The 18,949-nt window shown below is 37.4% G+C and overlaps 2 protein-coding genes across 3 annotated transcripts; one reads left to right on the forward strand and one right to left on the reverse strand.

Moving 5' to 3' along the window:
* The first annotated feature begins 1,835 nt into the window (after positions 1 to 1,835).
* dnajc19 (DnaJ (Hsp40) homolog, subfamily C, member 19) lies at positions 1,836 to 3,486 on the forward strand. The gene is made up of 6 exons (XM_057326509.1): positions 1,836 to 1,970; positions 2,567 to 2,618; positions 2,732 to 2,802; positions 2,894 to 2,973; positions 3,125 to 3,195; positions 3,290 to 3,486. Exons 1-6 carry the CDS (start codon positions 1,968 to 1,970, stop codon positions 3,358 to 3,360), a joined length of 348 nt encoding a protein of 115 aa, XP_057182492.1. The 5' UTR covers positions 1,836 to 1,967; the 3' UTR covers positions 3,361 to 3,486.
* A 247-nt stretch (positions 3,487 to 3,733) lies between these two features.
* On the reverse strand, positions 3,734 to 13,250 carry fxr1 (FMR1 autosomal homolog 1). Of its 2 annotated transcripts, XM_057326501.1 has the most exons (17): positions 13,136 to 13,246; positions 11,058 to 11,110; positions 10,872 to 10,965; positions 10,719 to 10,790; positions 10,489 to 10,637; positions 10,011 to 10,104; positions 9,815 to 9,931; positions 8,640 to 8,810; positions 8,477 to 8,555; positions 8,111 to 8,220; positions 7,941 to 8,027; positions 7,642 to 7,852; positions 7,180 to 7,395; positions 6,687 to 6,887; positions 6,153 to 6,230; positions 4,941 to 5,026; positions 3,734 to 4,726 (listed from the first exon to the last, which is right to left on the reverse strand). In XM_057326501.1, exons 1-17 carry the CDS (start codon positions 13,184 to 13,186, stop codon positions 4,589 to 4,591), a joined length of 2,007 nt encoding a protein of 668 aa, XP_057182484.1. In that variant the 5' UTR covers positions 13,187 to 13,246; the 3' UTR covers positions 3,734 to 4,588. The 2 variants fall into 2 exon arrangements, with proteins under 2 accessions (XP_057182484.1, XP_057182486.1); XM_057326503.1 differs by lacking the exon at positions 6,153 to 6,230 and having other exon boundaries at positions 3,750 to 4,726; positions 13,136 to 13,250.
* Between the last annotated feature and the right edge of the window lie 5,699 nt (positions 13,251 to 18,949).

Here is an 18,949-nt window from a genome sequence, read left to right on the forward strand (position 1 = left end):
CTTGTGCCAAAGTCGATCGATTACCAGAAGATTTTAAGGTATTGGGTGTTTATTGTGGCAAAATAAATCCCGATGAGGTGAACGGGACCTCAACGCAAATTGGTGGACTTGATGTAGTGATCGGTTATTTTATTCAATTTGACGTGATGTGAAAGAAAGTTGGGTAGGAATCATACAGTGGTTGGACAAAATAATGTGAACATCAAGGACATAAGTGATATTTATACGGTTTTATAACAGCAGAGGACCTGCTTCTTTTCTCTTAATTGTGGAGACAATTTCCTCTTTGGACAAAAGTCACCTATTTCACCAATTTCTTGTACGAGCCACTGCTAAACACAACTTTTTCTGGCGAAATGTGTTTAATATTGTGGCATGCAACCTAGACAATAGTAACAAAAGATCAACCAAACACCTTATAAACAAATAATGTTATCCCCTATAAACAGTTTGCCTAACCCCTGTATATTGCCAAGACCTGCATTTGTTGTTTACCGTGTAAATATAAGCAACAGTCATTATCAAAAATAAATAACTAAGTGCTAAATCCAACTGCAATTGACAATCGGAAATATTCCAGGAGACATTTCTGCATGTATTGTGTTTTTTTCCAGTCCAGTGTTTGTTAAATTTCATCAGAAAGAAAAAACCCAAGAATGACATTGGCATGGCTATTTGAAAGACTGAGAGAGAGCTGTGAAAAAAATCAGGCTTACTTTATACTCATTTTTGAACTGAAACTATTAAAATGCATGTAAAACATTAGAATTGTATTGTTTAAACGTGAATATTAAAGGGATAGTTCACCCAAAAATGAAAATTCTGTAATCCTTTCCTCACCCTCAGATTGTTCCAAACCTGTATACATTTCTTTGTTCTGCTGAACACACAGGAAGATATCGGGAAGATTGTCAAATCTCACCCCCCATTGACTCCCATAGTATTTATTTTCCCTACTATGGCAGTAAATGGTGGGTGAGATCTGACATTCTTCCAAATTTCTTCCTGTGTGTTCAGCAAAACAAATACATTTATACAGGTTTGGAACAATCTGAGGGTGAGGAAATGATGACAGAATTGTCATTTCTGGGTGAACTATCCCTTTAACTTATCTTTATTCCAGATCTGCAGACATTGTATGTTTTTTGTCATTTTGACCCTTATGTCTTTTAATTTTCTGCAAATAAATTCAAATAAAAACGATATTTTATTGGTAATTTGTGGAAAATGTTATTGCAATTCCCAGAATTAATCCAAATGTAACACAGAATGAAACAAAAACTAGTGTTTTATATAAACACGTTTGTAGAAATAGTAAACTCGGTTTAATTTTGAAGTGGTCACTTATTGTTTTTTTCAAGACTGTCGCATGTATTGTCAGAATAAAAATATAAAAACTGTAAAAGCTAACATTATGTCACAGTGACTTGACTTGCCTGAATGTAAAGTTATCACAGTTTGGGTTTGCATTAACTCATTCACCAAGATGAGTTTTAGTCCAGAGGAAATACATTTCTGTGACTAAAAATCCTAAATGAATCAACACTTTGCTATATTTGATCTTCAGTGTAGTCACGCATTGTGTATAATTTGCACAAAATATTATCTTGTCGTTTTATCAATCAAGTAGCACTAGCTTGTTGAGGTCTCACCTGAGATGCTTTAAACAGTATTGGTGGAGTTCACATCAGTTCTGGACTGTACTCGGCTGCTTTTTCTTCATTATTTAGCCTAAGTCATCCATTTCAAAATCATTTCCACACAAAGAGACTAACGTCAAATAATTTGCATTATTAACAGATGTTTTACGACAGTTGGCGACACGCGGGCTCGTTTTGCGACAGGTCGCTGTCTGAAGTTCAGAAGTCACCATAACAACAGCACATGATCCTGACATTCAGCACTGAGTTATGATATAATAAAGACATGATTGCAGGCGATCAAATAGCAGATTTGTAGCAGATAAAATGGTACGTGTCTTTTCTTTCAGTTTCACTCACACTGTCGTGTTATGTCTGTATTTAGTGCGTCATTTTAGACGCAAAACAGAGGTAGCATTAGCCTGTTGCTAACCGATGGAGTGACATTCAGTGCCATTTCTGGCACACATTTACAGTTATATGGTTATTTACAGTCATATAAATGTTAATATTAAAAGCGGCGTTTATAATTTTATAGGATTATTTCAAATAAGTGAAACTGACTGCATATTGAAACTATCATTAAACAGTAACATTAAAAATTAAGCTGCAGGTGAAACTCCAGAAAACCACAGCTGATATAATAGTGCCTTATCTTGTTATTTTACACGATGAATGTCGTTATTATTACTCTGTTAATAATATATATTATTATTTCACAACATCTGGTGTCAGAAACATTCTCCACAGTCTCTGAACAGAGAACTGGCAAACTGCAATGTAACTTACTTACTGCTGTGGATTGGACGTAAGGCATGTTGTTATGATTGACATGTCTGATGTGTAGTTGCACTGAATAATGCAAATTGCCCCTCAATTAATGCAGATTGCACAATCAAGGGTTATTGTTTTATGGTGTGTTTTAGACTAGTACCATGGTGGCCGTGGGCCTTACCCTGGCAGCAGCAGGGTTTGCAGGTAGGACTCCAGAAAAACTTGATGATGATTTAGATCTATATAGCAATATACATTTGATCATTAATTAAACCTGATTGTTTTGGGGTTTGTCCTCTAATGATGCATTGTTGCAGGTCGCTATGCAATGCAGGCTATGAAACATATGGAGCCACAAGTGAAACAAGCTCTGGAAGCATCCAAATCTGTAAGTGATATTTCTTTAAATTATTTTATCATTTCTTCATCGCGATGAATTGATTGAAGTCATTTTATTTCATGCATTTGATTTTCCATAGGCATTTGGTAGCGGATACTACAGAGGGGGGTTTGAACCAAAGATGAACAGGAGAGAAGCGTCCCTTATTCTTGGTGTCAGGTAGATCAGGGTTTTATAAACGGTGATCATCATCACATACCTTACATATTGCTTGATGTAGCACACAAAAAATAGGTAAAGAGTGAAACATGTTATTACAATGTAAGAAAATGACTTGTGCATGTAAATACGTGTATTCTCTTTCCACTAGTCCTACTGCTAACAAAAACAAGATCAGAGAGGCACACAGAAAACTAATGATTTTAAACCATCCTGACCGAGGTGAGGTGTCTTTTCACTTATATCTATTATTCAAAAAGTATAAAACCATGCAGTATGTATAAGCCAGTGTGTTATTTGTGTGTTTCTTGGGCAGGTGGATCACCGTATCTCGCAGCAAAAATAAACGAGGCTAAAGATTTATTTGATGGACAATCAAAGAAATAGTCTTTCATGACATGGCCGATGCACATGAATTCTTACATAAGGATTAAATACAGTACCCTGTTGTTGTATGATGAAAGATTTTTGCATGACAGTGTGAATAGCAATAATTAAATTAAATATTACAATTTTGATTCGGGTCACCTTAATACGTTAGAATACTGTGGTATGGGTTATAAAAAAAAAAATTTTTGATTTAAAAATCAAAATATAAAAAATATAACTGTTAACCGATGTCGAGTAATAGACCAGAGAAAGTATTTTGTGAGGAAGGTTGCACCAAATGTGTTGAACCCGTTATTCCAAAATACTTCAGTTTCATAGCCTGTGTACTCAAATGTCACAGTCAAATGATTCTGATATATCAAACTATATTTGAAACATTTCAAGACAGGAAAAACTCACACTAGTCGATAAATCAACTTTGAAAAATTGGCTGGAAGAGCAAATGTTTATTTATGAACTACCTGCATACAAAACATATTCCACATCAAACAACCAGAATGATCTTTACAAAAAACCCATAAGGACTAACAAAAGTAGTTTACAGAACAGAACATCTGGAAATTGATCTTTCAGTAGTCCAAATATGTCACCAAAGAGGTTCAGGCAGTTTAGTGTTAAAATGACTTAGTTAATTTTAAATACTGTACATTTTAAAATAAATAAACCAAAAAGGCTCCAAAACAGTCTCAGTTGCCCCCGTTCCTACTCAACAGGCAAAGGATGAGAAGCCAATTTAATCTTACAGGAAGTGTTTTACATACAGCATTTAAAATGAACTGATTATACAGACCAGTTTCCAGACTAACGTTACTTTTTAAGGTCGAGAAATGACTATTCAGTGCAAAACATCCTTTTTTCCCCATAACCCCTCCCCAACGTAAGAAGTGGTTGCATATTAAAAGTAACAAAAAGCAGCTAAGGATGTCTGGGAGTCTTTCTGTAATCGCCATTTCAGACATGTTTTTAATTATTATTTTTCCATAGCCAGCCAACACAATGTTGAAACTACGCTCTGAAGGCACAAAATCTGATCAGGAACATACTTAGGTGTGATTTTATTTTTTGTCGTCTCATAATGTTTTTCAGATTTATTATCTGTCCCATAGTGAAGGAACTGAAAAGTGCAATTGAGAATGTGGAAGTCCATACGTCTATCTTTGGCAAACTTGTACAAGCGCTATTGTAAAACTGTAAAGGTTATGAGTTTCGAGTAAAATCGAATTGATTAAGAGAGTCCGTTGACAACGGCTGGCGTGGCCTCGTCGGCGGAAGCTCGTGAAGTATTATTCGGCTCTTCTTTGGTGCTGGGGCCGTTGCTCACAGCTGTAGTGGGGCTGTGCTCCGATATGGACTCTACTTGACCCTGCCAATGAATGGGAACGGTTAAAAATATATAATTGGAAGCAAATTATCTTATTTAGATTAAACATTGCCAAGGCAAACCTATTTTGGAATAACACAGTATAATACAACCAAAAGGAATGGTGCACAATATGACCAAAAAAGTGTATTAGTAAACAACAAAACGTAATCAGGATCAATTTTGATTTCATGTCGATAAATGTTAAAGTAATTACCATATCCTTTTTGTTGTTCTTCAGATCTCTCGAGTTTCTCTGCCTGCTTTCAGATTCGGCACGTGATATGTAGTCAGCCACACTAACTGCAACACATACAAGATTTGATTTGCAAAAGATCTTTTAAAAGTGGTGCCTAGCCAGCTAAAAACAAGTTACATGTGCAGTACCTGATCAGTACATAAATAGTGTTATTAAAACAAACTGGTAATAGGACTCCATGAGTTAGTTCACCAAAAAACCAAGCATTCTGTCATTATTTACACAACCTCATGTCATTAAAAACGCATGTGAATTTTGGAATAATTCAAAACATTGACACAACTCCTTTTCAAATAACGAATGTAAATAGAAAGGTGAAAGACACTGTCCCACTTCAAAAATAAAGACTGTTATATTAAAATCATGTGATGCTTTGAGATGTCAAATGTTTATGACATGGTGGCACATGTTTGATTGACCTTGAGAGAGTGAAAGATTACTATTGTTCCTCTCATAAAGCTTTTCGAAAGAAAACTTAAATGATTATACTATAAACTTTTGTAGCTCAGTGGTAACAGCATTGCGTTAACAACGCAAGGTTATGGGTTCGATCCCAGGGGATTGCACATACCTATGTATAAATGTATAGGATAATGCAATGTAAGTCGCTTTGGATAAAAGCGTCTGCCAAATGCATAAATATAAATGCTAGTTGCCATTCACTTTCATTATATGAAAAAGAGCCGCTCAGAGATTCCATAAAAATGCTGATTGTGTCCCACAAGTTAGGTCAGTCACACAAGTTTGAAACAACATAAACGACAACAGAATATTCACGTCTGTGTAAACTGTTCAATATCGCTTTATTGCTCCCTGAACTTTGGATAAAAGCGTCTGCTAAATGTAAATGTTCCTCTTGGGTAAGAGACCACTGTGCATTAACGAAAACCCTGCAAATCAACACTATAGTTTATAAACTGCTGTTAATGCTGCAGTTATACAAAATAATTGAATTCGTAGAGCAACATTTTAAAATGCAATTTCACAATCTAACAATAAAAAAATCCAAGTTTAGCTTTGCCTGCCCACAATGCAATGTGTTCATATCTCCAGCAAATGTGTTTATTTATCCATTCAGACTCTTGAGTTATGATCCATCTGATGGCCTGGTTTGGGTCAGAACAGGTAGGAAGTGCCATGCAACACCTGATGTTAATTCATACAGGTTACCTGGCTGCCTCTCCTCAGGAGGGCGGAAACGGCGGCGACGGCTACGATTACGACGCTGTGGTTTAGCTTCACCATCATCTACAAAAGATTTATGTAAATCCAACCTTAGATATCGGTAAGCGTTTTAGCCGTCTGTGATTTGTCCTTGATAAATGCATGTGTGATTGACTGCAGTCGGTTAGATTTGAATAATCAATGTTAAAAGTGTAAACGTTTACAATCCTATAGGCACTTAATCAATTTGTAATAGAAAATCTCCTACAATATTATAATTATCAATTATATCCTAAATGATTTCACATTAGACTGTAAAATGTTATAACATAATATGTTTAAAATGTTCCTGTTCTTTTTGTCATTTTTCTTAAAAATTTTCTATTTCCCCGTTCCCAGTAATTTCTTTCCTTTCGTCTTCCCATCTCTACTGTTTTTCTGCAAAAACGAATTCTGTAAAGCTTTGCAACAATGTAAATCCTCAAGAGCGCCATAGAAATACAACTAAATTGAAAATTGAATATTCTCACGCTGGCTTACCAAGACCGTTCTCGCTGAGAGAGGTGTTGTCTGACTCGCTCATGCCGTCCATAACCGTGGTGTCTTCATCGGTGCGGCGGCGGCGGGAGCGTCTGCGGCGGTTGGTGTTCAACTGGGACTCGCTGGCGTCCGTGTCTGCTGTCTGATCTGTCTCGGTGTTGTCCAGCAGACTGTATGGATTTCCATCTGGATCTCTTAGAACTGACAAGAAAAGAAATAGCACACCTGTTCATAAGCTGCACAATTTAAGGCAACATTGATCTTTGTGGTCCAAACAGGGCGTTACATGAGTTACATACAAATGTTGCATGAAGTTTGTTCATAACTCTCACTATAAGCAATAATATTAATGACACTTATATTTAGGCAACATTAAATGGAAATCCTGGATTATAAACCTAGCATGTTTTTATTTTACTATATACACATACATGTTAGTCTTCGTGTTATTGAATGAAGTGTGGAAGCACTATTTGCAAGGGAGCCAGTTTACCAGAGCTAATGGAGTTGGACATCCCTCTTCCTGAGCCGCGGCCTCTGCCCCCGGGTCCTCCGCGCCCTCGGCCTCTTCCCTCTCCCGGTCTCCTCCTGCTGTCTCTCTGCTGTCTGGGGCCTCGCTCGTGCTCTTCTCCTGCCAGGGACCAGTCACTCAGCTCATCCTTACGTTCAGAATCTGTCTCGGAGGCGTACGAGTGCTCCGAGTTAGTGCCTGTTAACCACATGAACACTTAGTTATGCACTAACACCAATCTTCTGGAACTGTAACAGGCAACACTTCCACCATTATGAGCCCTGTGTAAAATGACATGGTGCTAAATTTTACAAAAACAAGTCCAAGCCACCCACCTTCCCACCCATAAAAAGAAAACCTCAAAACTGACCGCATTTTCTTCATGTAAATATACTTTTTCCGTTTCATCATTTGTTAAAAAAGTTTGGACAATAAAACACCTACCATAACCAGACGTATATCCGGGACCCCGCCGGCCGCGGCCCCTGCCGGTGTACGAGCGGTTTATATGAAGCGAGGTGTTAGACGTGTTCTCGTCAGTGGTGTAGACTTTGTCCTTGTCGGCGGGTCGGTTTGGGACAGGCCTGTAACCCACCCCGATCTGACGCAGCTGCTCGTCAATCTGCAGCCGCTCCAGTCGCAGCTGTTCCACCTCCTGCGCAACGCAAACAAGTGCTTGAGCTTCTCAAACAGATCAGGTCTTTTAATACCACAGTTGCTGAGTACGGTTTCTAAATACTCACATTCAGGTAAGCAATATGGTATTCCAGTAGGACCTGCACATTGCTGATATTTTCTTTTGTTCCAACAAATGTAAATGGCACCATACCCTAAACAATAAGGTTATGCATTACAGGTGTGTAGTATGTTCTGGGATGCTTTTTGCGGAAAAAAGTTGAAAGTGTTGGCTTACTTCTTGTCGAGGGAGTTTGTTATCGTTGTCACCTTCGATGCGCACTCTTACCACTCCAGATTTGTCAACGATCTCCTGAATAACCTTGCCGTTTTTGCCAATAACCTTTCCTACAAAGACAAGATTTGTATGAAAATTGTGTATTCATCCAACAATTTTAGCAAATTATTGATATACAAATTCACAGAGATTTGAATTAGCTCTACATTAAATTAATTCGTAAACCTCTGAAGGTGCTTACATTTTTTCCAGTTAAGACCAGGTTTTATTATAAACGAATGTGTATTAAAAGTAAACTGATTGTAAATGCTAGTTCATGCTGCCTTTAGTTAGATAAAAAAAAAAAAGAGACAAAAAGCAACATACCGACAAGATTGCGAGGAATTTGAACAGAATCTTCCAGAAACTCCAGATAATTCCTCGCTTTTTGTACCGCCTCTTCCGTCTGAAACACAACGAAAAGAATGTCTCTACTTCATTTCATTTGATTTATTACAAAGGATATATTAAAGTAACATAATGGACGCACTTCTCCGTAAACCCTGAAGGTTCCAGTCTCCTCGTCCAGTTCGATTGCGGTCACTCCCGGCACTTTCCTGGCCTGCTGGATGTTACTGCCGTGACTTCCGATGGCAAGACCCATGAGGTCTTCTCTCACCCTAAACTCCTCTTGAAACGCTGAGGCCAGCTGCTTTGTACTCTAAATTATACACCCAAATCAGTTACCAAATAAATTTACTCTGTACTTTTGAACTTAAAGGGATACTTCACCCAAAAATGAAAATTCCGTCATCATTCACTCACCCTCAGGTTGTTCCAAACCTGTATAAATGTCTTTGTTCTGCTGAACACAAAGCAGTCCCCACAGGATCTTGCAGCGTATTTATTCCAATTTTGCGATAAAAATTGCAGGGGGGTTTCAGAAAGAGTTCAAAATACTACTTGAAATGGCAAGCAGGGTTCTTCATTATTAATTTCCTATGATTAAAAAGGCGTGCAGCAGATTCATACTGAAGGTCTGTAAACCTTGGCCGCTTAAAGTCGCAAAGGCCCACCCATTGATTGTGGAAATGTTCCTGCAATAACAGACTGGTGTGCATAGACAAACATTTCAAAAGTTTCCAACAACGTTTATGAGTTTATGCCTTGAACCTGTACATGGATGTCAATAGATGTTGTTAGCCATTACACTTTCTCCAACTGTAAGCGTTACAGACCCTTTCTGTCTCCCTGTAATAAAAGTATCTCTGCTTTAATTTTGGAGCAGGTTTTGACAGAATGCGCAATGTGATGGCATCACTATCTAAATTTTGCAAGTTGCCGCAGATGTTGAGGAGTTTGTTTGATTATGCGATAAATTGTGCAATCGCAAGATCCTGCAGGGACTGACAAAGGAAGATATTTGGAAGAATGTCCGTAACCAAACAGACCTCATCCCCCACTGACTCCCATAGTATTTATTTTTCCTACTTTGGCAGTAAATGGGGGATGAGATATGTTTGGTTACTGACATTTGTCCAAATATCTTCCGTTGTGTTTAGCAGAACAAAGAAACATACAGGTTTGAAACAATCTGAGGGTGACTAAATGATGACACAATTTTCCTTTATGGGTGAACTATCCTTTTAACTATCTTTTCACAGGATACACAGAAGTCACTATTTGACATTTCTAACAGACAAAACCGTCTGAAAACGTATTTACCTCGAGATGTTTGGTGGCCTCCTCGTTTCTGGACATGAGCATGAGTTTGGTGCGAATGCTGCGTAAATGCATGTCACTAAGCAGGGAGACACGCTTGACAGTGGCTTCGTTCATGGACTGGAAGTGTTAAGAGTAGAATAAGTTTTTGTCAAAATCAAACCTACTTACAAAAGTGTTCAGATAAGCAAGAACTAACCATTACAACAAGTTGACTTTGCTCGCTGCTGTAGACAATCCTAATGGCTCCGACTGCTTTCTTAAAATCCTTGTGGGCCTGTTCGTTCTGGCATCTGACGTGAAAAGAAATAATAAATTCCGTGCTTTCATCAATACTGTACAGGACAGTATTATACAGTATTATAATAATACACGTGTTAAGGCTGTCACAATATCTGATTTTTACGGAATTCATTATCAATACAATAAGTAAATGAATAAAGAAATATCACCCTAAAATGTAAATAAATTAAAAACATTTTATAGCAAAATTATTATAACATGTATTTTGCATTTTATATGCTATTACTCCTAAAACCATTTTAATTCTCTTTACAGTTCAATGTGCAATCTTTGCACCACTAAAATTGTTGCAATGTTCAGCTAAACAGATTCCCTCCCATTTGAAGAGTTTCATGTGATTCACCCACGGCCTTCATGCTGATGCTATTACTCACGCAGCTCTGAGATCTTCAGGGACAGGAATAGTGCACTTAAAAAATGTGTTCTTCGTCACAGCTTTATTACGATTCACTGGGCGGAGACGCTCAAACGTGACTATTTCGTTATAGGTGGCATCACAAGCAGCATATTCGATCACATAGAACTGCAAGAAACGAAAGTGAAAGTGAACCAGAGCTCAACTCCGAGGTGTTCAGAGGAAACCGAAAGTGATTTTAATACTTACATCTCCTTTCATCATGCGCACTTTAGCCAGCCACCAGCCACATGGCTCCTGCTCATTGGCTTTGGAGTATATCTAAACAGAAAGAGCTTTCTGTTTGAGACGCTTATGGAGATTGTAAATATTGCAGTACTTTTGCTGAACACATTTACTCACCTCCACCTCTTCTCCTTCACCGATCTCCTTTTTCGCATCGGCTGGAGGCGGCAACCGCACTTCCTCGAAGGGGACTTGTCTTTCAGGTTGCCAGCTAAAAACAAAAACACATTACAATGCTCATCTGCCAACTTTTGTTTTACAAGCAATATTGTTAAACGATCGCAAACGGTAGCTTTCACTCACTTGTTTTCAAATGAAATGGAGAGCGAGTCGTCGTGTGCATCTTTGACAAAGCCCTGAAAAAACAAAATGATTTAAGTAATGCAGTTTTACAGATTCGATCTACATTTTATTGGCATACAACAAGAAACGACAAAAGAAAGTCAAGTCAAGTTACGAAATACAGACAACTGTCAATTTACGCTAAGAAAATAAAATAAACACAAAACAACACCTATATCATGTTCTTCACTTCACCATTATCTTCACGGACGCACACAAATAAAAACATCATATTTTTTGTAATTCTAGGTAATTATTCAAAACTAACTTTAAGCGTTTAAGAATTACTATCAAAACAACTTTAAGATCATTAAAAAAAAAAACTTTCATAGATTTGACTGGGTAAAAAAAAAACTAAACTAAACATGAAAAATCTGTGCTAAAGATTGGGAACTAAATATATATATTTGGGCCCGGTTTCATAGACAAGGCTTAAGGCTAGTCCCAGACTAAAATAATGTGTGACCTGTCTTAACTTGAACTGAAAATAACTTGCCCAGAAATTTCTTCAAATACATCAGTCAGTGCCATGTTTTTTCTCGAGATGCACACCAGTAATGTATTCTTCTAAGGTACTTTTATAAAAGCGACATAAATATCTTGATTCAACTAAGGCATAGTCCTGGTTTAAGATAAGCCGTGTCTGTGAAACCGGGCCATAGACATGTCATATGGGAGATCACAATGCAGGTAACCAAATACGATCCATCTTACTTACACCAAACTCAGAGGTTACAAATGCTTAAAAAGGCTTTGAGATAGAATCATAAATCTGGAAATCAAAAAATTTAAACAAAAAATAAAGTTAAACTAGCTGGTCAGCATACGTCTAGTGGTGCATCGCATTGTCTCTGAATGGTGACTCCAAAATGGGAGTTGGGATGTCTTAAATCCCATCTCAAAATAGAGCCGGTGGTAAAATAACCGCGGTCTGGATGACAGCTGCAGATGGACAGTGAACAGCTGACATGCATCCTGATAAGCAAGGAGGACAACACGATGTGCAAAATAACCAAAGGGTGAGACCGTCATAGAATAATATCTTCAATATAATAACTTCAATCAGACTTTTAACTCGGTCACTTACATCATACTCTACAAACATACTCAAGATTAAAAGCTTTAAGGTCTTCTTCACATACATAAGAAATAATACACATAACCATACTAACTTACAAGTGGAATGAGAGAGTGATTATGACATTATAAACTATTCCTGACATTATATACGATAAGGCCATTTTAATTAAATCAAAGTTGAACTGGTTCATACTAAAGCACATATTATTTGATAGATGGACATTAAATCACTAATGCCATAAATTACAGTTTAGTCTGACATCATCACATGCTCTTACAAGTACATTTTCAGACCACACCTTAAAATAGGAAAAAGCTTCCTAGCTTCTTTATAGTTTGTTTAAACCTTTTCCCAACCAAACCTTTAACTAAACCATTCTTTAACAACACAGTTAAATGTATAATAGACGAGTTAGAATAGTAGGTCGCAATGGCCTTTAATATAATATTACAGCACAACCTAATGAACACAAACGATGACCGTGATTGTATAACGCTTTATTTCATTATATTTTATATAACTATTTAGACGTTAAAACATCGTGTCTATTTATATTTAGACTATTTTTATATAAGTCAATAATAACGGTTATAACGAAACGTCTGACTAAAGAATGTTAATAACAGCTCGCAGATTGACAACCCCGTTGACAAGGCAGCCATGTTTATTTCACTTTACCAGTCAGCTTATCCCTAGTGCACAACTTCTTGGAAAATAAAATCGCGGTAAAATGACAAATGTCTTCTTCTGTTGAGTATTTTTAATCAAACATTATCCACGCGCGGCTGCTAACCGGCTAAAAGCTAATAGGGACACTGAGGCGAGCGCTATTTATACACGGTAAAAGTACACGACGAAGGCATTTAACAATGTTTACTTGCGGTGTCTACCATGTTTGTTGCCTGTAAAGACGAATACAATCCTTAAGAGAGAGAAGCGAGGTAAATTGTGTATTTACCTTGTAATAAGCTCCATTGGAGCCACGGACCTCCACCGTCAGTTCCTCCATGTTGAGCGCGCGGGGGGTGCTGGGTAAAGTTCCAGAACTCTACAAAGCTGAGCAGTGAACTCTGAGAAACTCCCACACACTACACGAGTATGCGGGAGTTCTTCTTTATAGGCCTACTACACTTTACATTACCGTGATTCTATCCCATACTGCGCACACACACTTCTTGATATTGCACATACTTAAAACACTGCGATTCTCTTCTTTATACTACACATGGTGATTCATCCTTAAGGAGGTAATAACACGAGTAATGCTAAGACAAGTTCTTTTACAAAGTGTCTTAGCAAATTGTTTCACATTAAATATATTGTCTACAAAATGTTATTTTAACAAGTTTGTATAAAAATCTTGAGTTCTCCATAGGCTCCTATTGGCTGCTTTTTCTTTTTTTTATTAGATTCAGGTCAATAAAAGATAAACAAATATTTATTTAATATAACTTAAAATAAATGCTGGCACAATTATATTTTGTCTACAATACTAATTTCAAGCATGTAGACCTACACCTACGTATCAAAAGACTTTTAATTTCAAGTTAAATATTTCAACCTGAAAATGTAGTTTTCACCAAAGGTTTTTGTTTTATACGTCATAATACACAGGACTAGATGTTACACAGTCCCTTGTGCCAATAGGTGGTGAGCACTTGCTTTTTATTTAAAATAACAAAATCAGAGAGTGATGATAGAGTCCAGACATTAGAAAAATGTCAGTCTATACAAGTTTTCTATTTTAGATGAGGGAAACACACATGTTTTTGATGTGACAAAAAAGGTGCACGTTGGCTTTTTAAGTTTGACTGCAAATGTCACGTCCATAACTTGCTCCATCACTAACTGGCCTATTCGCAACTCTGATAAAGTGCTGCAATGATTCTTTTGTCAGTTTGTAATGAACTACTGTATATCCAAGTCACACCTTCGATGGGCTCACCTTTACAAAGGTGCCATTCCAGTAGTCCAGCCAGGCACATAGGGACTTTGTTTTTTCTTTGCTCCTGTCTTGTACTTACCAGATCTGGAGCAGCAGTGTAGGTGGGTGATTTAACTGTTGTCCCAAGATGGGAAGGTACACCTGTGTGCCATTGTGTTCCACTGGTGCCACTGGTTGGAGGTGGTAGCAGAGCCCTTTTTTGTCTGGACGGAGCACAGAATGTTGAATATGTACAGTGGCCAAGAGGCCCAATGGGCTTTGGGCAGTTTGCAGCCTGCTTGCTGTAAATCTAAAACTACCATTGTGCATTTTTGCATAATATTAATGCCAAAGGACTAAACTGAAAACCTGATCATGTAGCTCAACTGGCAGAGCGTTGCTTTAGCAGCACAAAGGTTAAGGGTTCAATACATACATACAGATCTTGAATGCAATGCTAGTCCCGTTGGATAAAAATATCTGCCAATTGTGTAAATGTAGGGAAACAATAAAACAGTCTGCCGTTCTATAACCTGAAGGTTATAAAATACAGCAGTACAGTAGAAAATCAAACGTATTCACAATTCAGTTTAACATTAAGTAGCGTTATATCCTAACTACGCTGTGTTGATATAAAGGTTAAAACATTGAATTAAATTATGGTCTTAGATAAACACTCCAAGTATAGCTAATTTCATCAATTTATGTGAAATTAAGCCTTCCTTCGACACCACTTTAATTCAACATGCTTAAAATCAATGGGTAGTACAGAAAGAAGCAACAAGCTTGGGTGAATCCAAAGAAGAGAAAGAAAATTTGTTAAACAAAGCACAGTAATAAATTCATTGATTTTAGACATACACAGACAGAATGCAAATACAACCTAGAACAAAAAATAGAGAAATCGGGAGAAATCTGATCCTGACATCTAGTGGTGAAATACTAATATTTTCATTTTGGATGCTCCCAGAAAAAGACCAGACACTAACATTTGATATTAAAAATAGAAACGTTCCTAAATATAAATATTTTATCATTTTTATTTATTTATCAAAGTTCATAAGCAAAACAGTGTTTCATAATATTACAAAAGGTATTCATATTCATCAGATCTTAAAAATATAATTTGTAATCATATATAATAAAAGTTTAAATTAACTATAAGTTACACTTTTAACACACTTATACAAACATCTGCAAGGTTTTTTGAGGCAATGCTGGGAAATATATAGAGTTATACGCAGATGTATTTCGTATTACACGTAAATGTTAACACATAAATAATTGTAAAACATTTAGAACAGCAATGTAAATATTTCACAGCAATGTAAATTAAACAGTCAATTTATTGAATCACATAATGTGTTACTCTAATTAAAAAATGTTTCCTCCAGGCTTTGTGTGTTGCCCTGGCATCGAAATGAGCTCAGAAAACACGATTCCGCGCAACATTTCATTAGACCATAGTCACAGGTCGTAAGGATCACAGTTGAGTCCAGCTGCTTTTAATTCCAGCAGATAATAGATTGGTTAAATCCGGTTTGGCTGTTTACTATTAAAAGCATTCGTTTTCCAATGTTTTGCCATGGACTGAGGGGGCGTGTCTGAGTCAAAACGTGACATCGTCGTCGATGTATAAAATGTTTGGGGGGTCAGGCCCCCCACCCCGCTAGCTCCGCCCATGACTCATATAAATTCTCAGAATTAACATTAATAAATAATAATAGTCACACAACACTAACATAAATCTACATCTTTTATTTAATGTACTTCACTCATCCTGTTTACATTCATATTTGACATGCATTAAATATTACCATGGTCTTCATGCACGAGTCCCCTTTTGACACTCACGCTCAGATGTGGTAAAAGTCTTCAGCAAATGTAATTCGATATAACACATATACAACCAGAAATCCTGGGAATAAATATTTAGGGCAAGGTGCAATCATCCTCACCCCACATGTGTAAAATCTTCAGGCAGTAAAAATTTTGACTGGGTTCACCAGCGCACCGCCATATAGCCTAAGCGTTTATGGTCGGGCTGATAGTATACCCCCATGTTCAGACTTAAACCAGTTTACGAATTCCATTATGCTAAGCCCGAGCACTCTCACCGCTGATGAATGATTATAAAAATACATAATCTCCCGTGGTACAATCATTGCACTTTGACAGGAAAATTTCATTCATATGATCCAATTTTTCCCTTATTTAAAAAAGAAATTACTGGGCCCAGTAATCAGATATACAGGCTGGCTGTTTCTCGAGTTAAGCCCAACTTCTATTAGGATTTCATCCTCTCTCATTTTTAGGAAGCACGCATACACACCGAGATACTCGAGGGCTCATTTGGACAAGCGCCCCTTCTGTAGTTGTAATGTTTTTTATTGCATTTATCTGCCGAAATCCACCTTTAATGGCATCCAGTGAAAATGTCAAAGGTGGTTCACTGTTTAAGATTCACAATTAGAATTAAAGTCTCAAAAGATGGTCAATGTTGTATAATTATTTGATAAACTTAATTTACATTTCTCAAATCACTAAAAATATAGAGTCTTCCATACCGTCATATCATTCAAAACCTCGATGACTTTCTTTCATCTGCAGAACTCAAAAGAAGGTATTTTGAAGAATGTTAATTACACCGCACCCCATTGACTTCCATTGTATGAACACAAAACCACGTAGACATTTCTCAAAATATCTTCCTGTTCCACTGAAGAAAGAGTCACATACTGGTTTTGAATGACATAAGGGTGCATAAATGATGATAAATTTCTTTAAATTTTAGGTGAATAGTCCCTTTAAAATGAAAATCCTTTGTCACGCAAAACACAAGGTCATTTCATTATAAGAGTGTATCAACACGTTCATCTCATTGCACAATTTAAAAGCATATTTTGATCCAACGCAGAACACATCAAAAAAATATTTTCTCATAATCAGATGAAACTGGAGAGGGTGACAGAGCAGTGTGCATATGAGTTTGTGTCCCACACGTGTCCAATTTGTCTTCAATCTGCGATGCATTTTTAGCCGTAATTGAAAATTAGCCGTACATCTTTTTTTGGGGGGGGGGTAATTTATCACAGACCATTGTTCCACGGTGACACTTTAGCCCTGCCGCTAACAAGGCTCCGGGAGCCGAGGGCTTGAGCCACGATGCATTTTCGCGGCTTTGTTGCTAATTGTGGCCTCATTTCTATTGAATAGTGAGTCGAGTAGAAGAGCTTGTTGGCTCGATGCAGTGGAGCGACCAGGCCCTCTCCGGTATTATCAAAGATACTCTTGATCTTTTCAAAAGCAGGAAATACATTTTTTCCCTGCTGTACGAAAAAAAGTAATTTGCAATGCATCCATTAGTTCTTCATTAAAGCAAGATTAAATTGCACTGCAAATCACATCTGCCTTTGGATGATTAAAGGGTGGCATTTTAGAGGCCAAACCTAATTACTAGTCCAAATGAATGAGAGTAAAAAACAGGCATGTTTTTACATTAGGTAGTGTGGCTTGTAATTAGATTCAAGCTAATTCCACTATTTCATCTCTTTTAATAAGATGAGACTGTCCTCATCTTTCCCCTCGGTTTTGTGAAGCTGAGTCGTAACAGCTCCAAATGTATAATTTCGATAATGCTAAGAGTTTATAATAATGAAATGTCCAAGTAACCTGCTACAAGCGACCATTCTGCCTGGTATTGAATTATTACACATGGGAAATGGGGTGGGGGGAAGGGTCTGAGTTTCCCTCATCTGTCAAAAAGTTTGTATGTATTTGTAATTGGGATTCGTTTTAACATGAAGGTTCCAGGACATTGCTATGCGGTTGCTAGGGTGCTCTGGACGGTTGCAATGGTGTTGCTATGTGGCTGGTAAGACATTCTAGGTGTGAATGTGTTCTGTTTGTGTTTGGTGGACCTGGGCCTTCCTGATTTTGATTATTAATGACCCATTCCAATCAACCAATCAGATTTGATCTTATTTTACCCCACATTGGGTCAAAAATGGATAAACCCAACCATAAGGTTTCAGATGAAAACCCTGTTGAAAAAAACAGCATATGCTGGTTAGGTATGTTTTGATGCTGGTTTGACCAGCTTAAACCAGCTAAGGACCAGCACATGACCATCTTAAACCAGCACATGACCAGCACAAACCAGCATCAAAACATACCAAACCAGCATATGCTGTTTTTTTCAACAGGGTTAATGCTGGGTTGTTTTAAACCATTGTTGGGTTCTGGGTTAATTTAACTCAACATTTGGGTTTGTCCATTTTTTTTAGAGTGTAAAGTTAAGTTTACTGCTACAACCATGGAGCTTGGACCGACCACCTGTCCAATGTGTCGCCTGGTGAACACCTGAGAGACTGCTGGGATAGACTCCCATACCCCCTAAACAGTGTAAACGTGGTACAAATTGGTGGAAATTCCATGATAATAATTTTGTATTTAACACTAATTCACTTGATAGATTTTTGCTGGAATAAGGAAAATAAAGATGAATATAGAAGACATTTTTTAACGCAAGAAGTCAACTCAGTAATGACTACTGAGGCATTTCCTCAAAATGTATAAACACGGCATTTTTCCGCAATGCCCAGACTACCTTTCCTTGCAAAAATATATGCAGCAGCACTAATTTTTTTAAGGTCGAAATCGTGCCATTTCTGCTGAAGCGAGATTTTGCGCCACCGAATTCAAACCTCATAAGGTTTCAGCCGAAGCTTATGCTAAGCTTGTTAGTGTCTCTGATGCCACGTGCGATAGAGTTGCAGAATTACCATAAATCAGCAGAATTAACTATGATCTTGGACTGCGTGTTTAAAACTGGCCAACACAAGTTTG

The sequence above is a fragment of the Triplophysa rosa genome, linkage group LG25 (assembly GCF_024868665.1).
Source record: "Triplophysa rosa linkage group LG25, Trosa_1v2, whole genome shotgun sequence".
NCBI lineage: Eukaryota > Metazoa > Chordata > Actinopteri > Cypriniformes > Nemacheilidae > Triplophysa > Triplophysa rosa.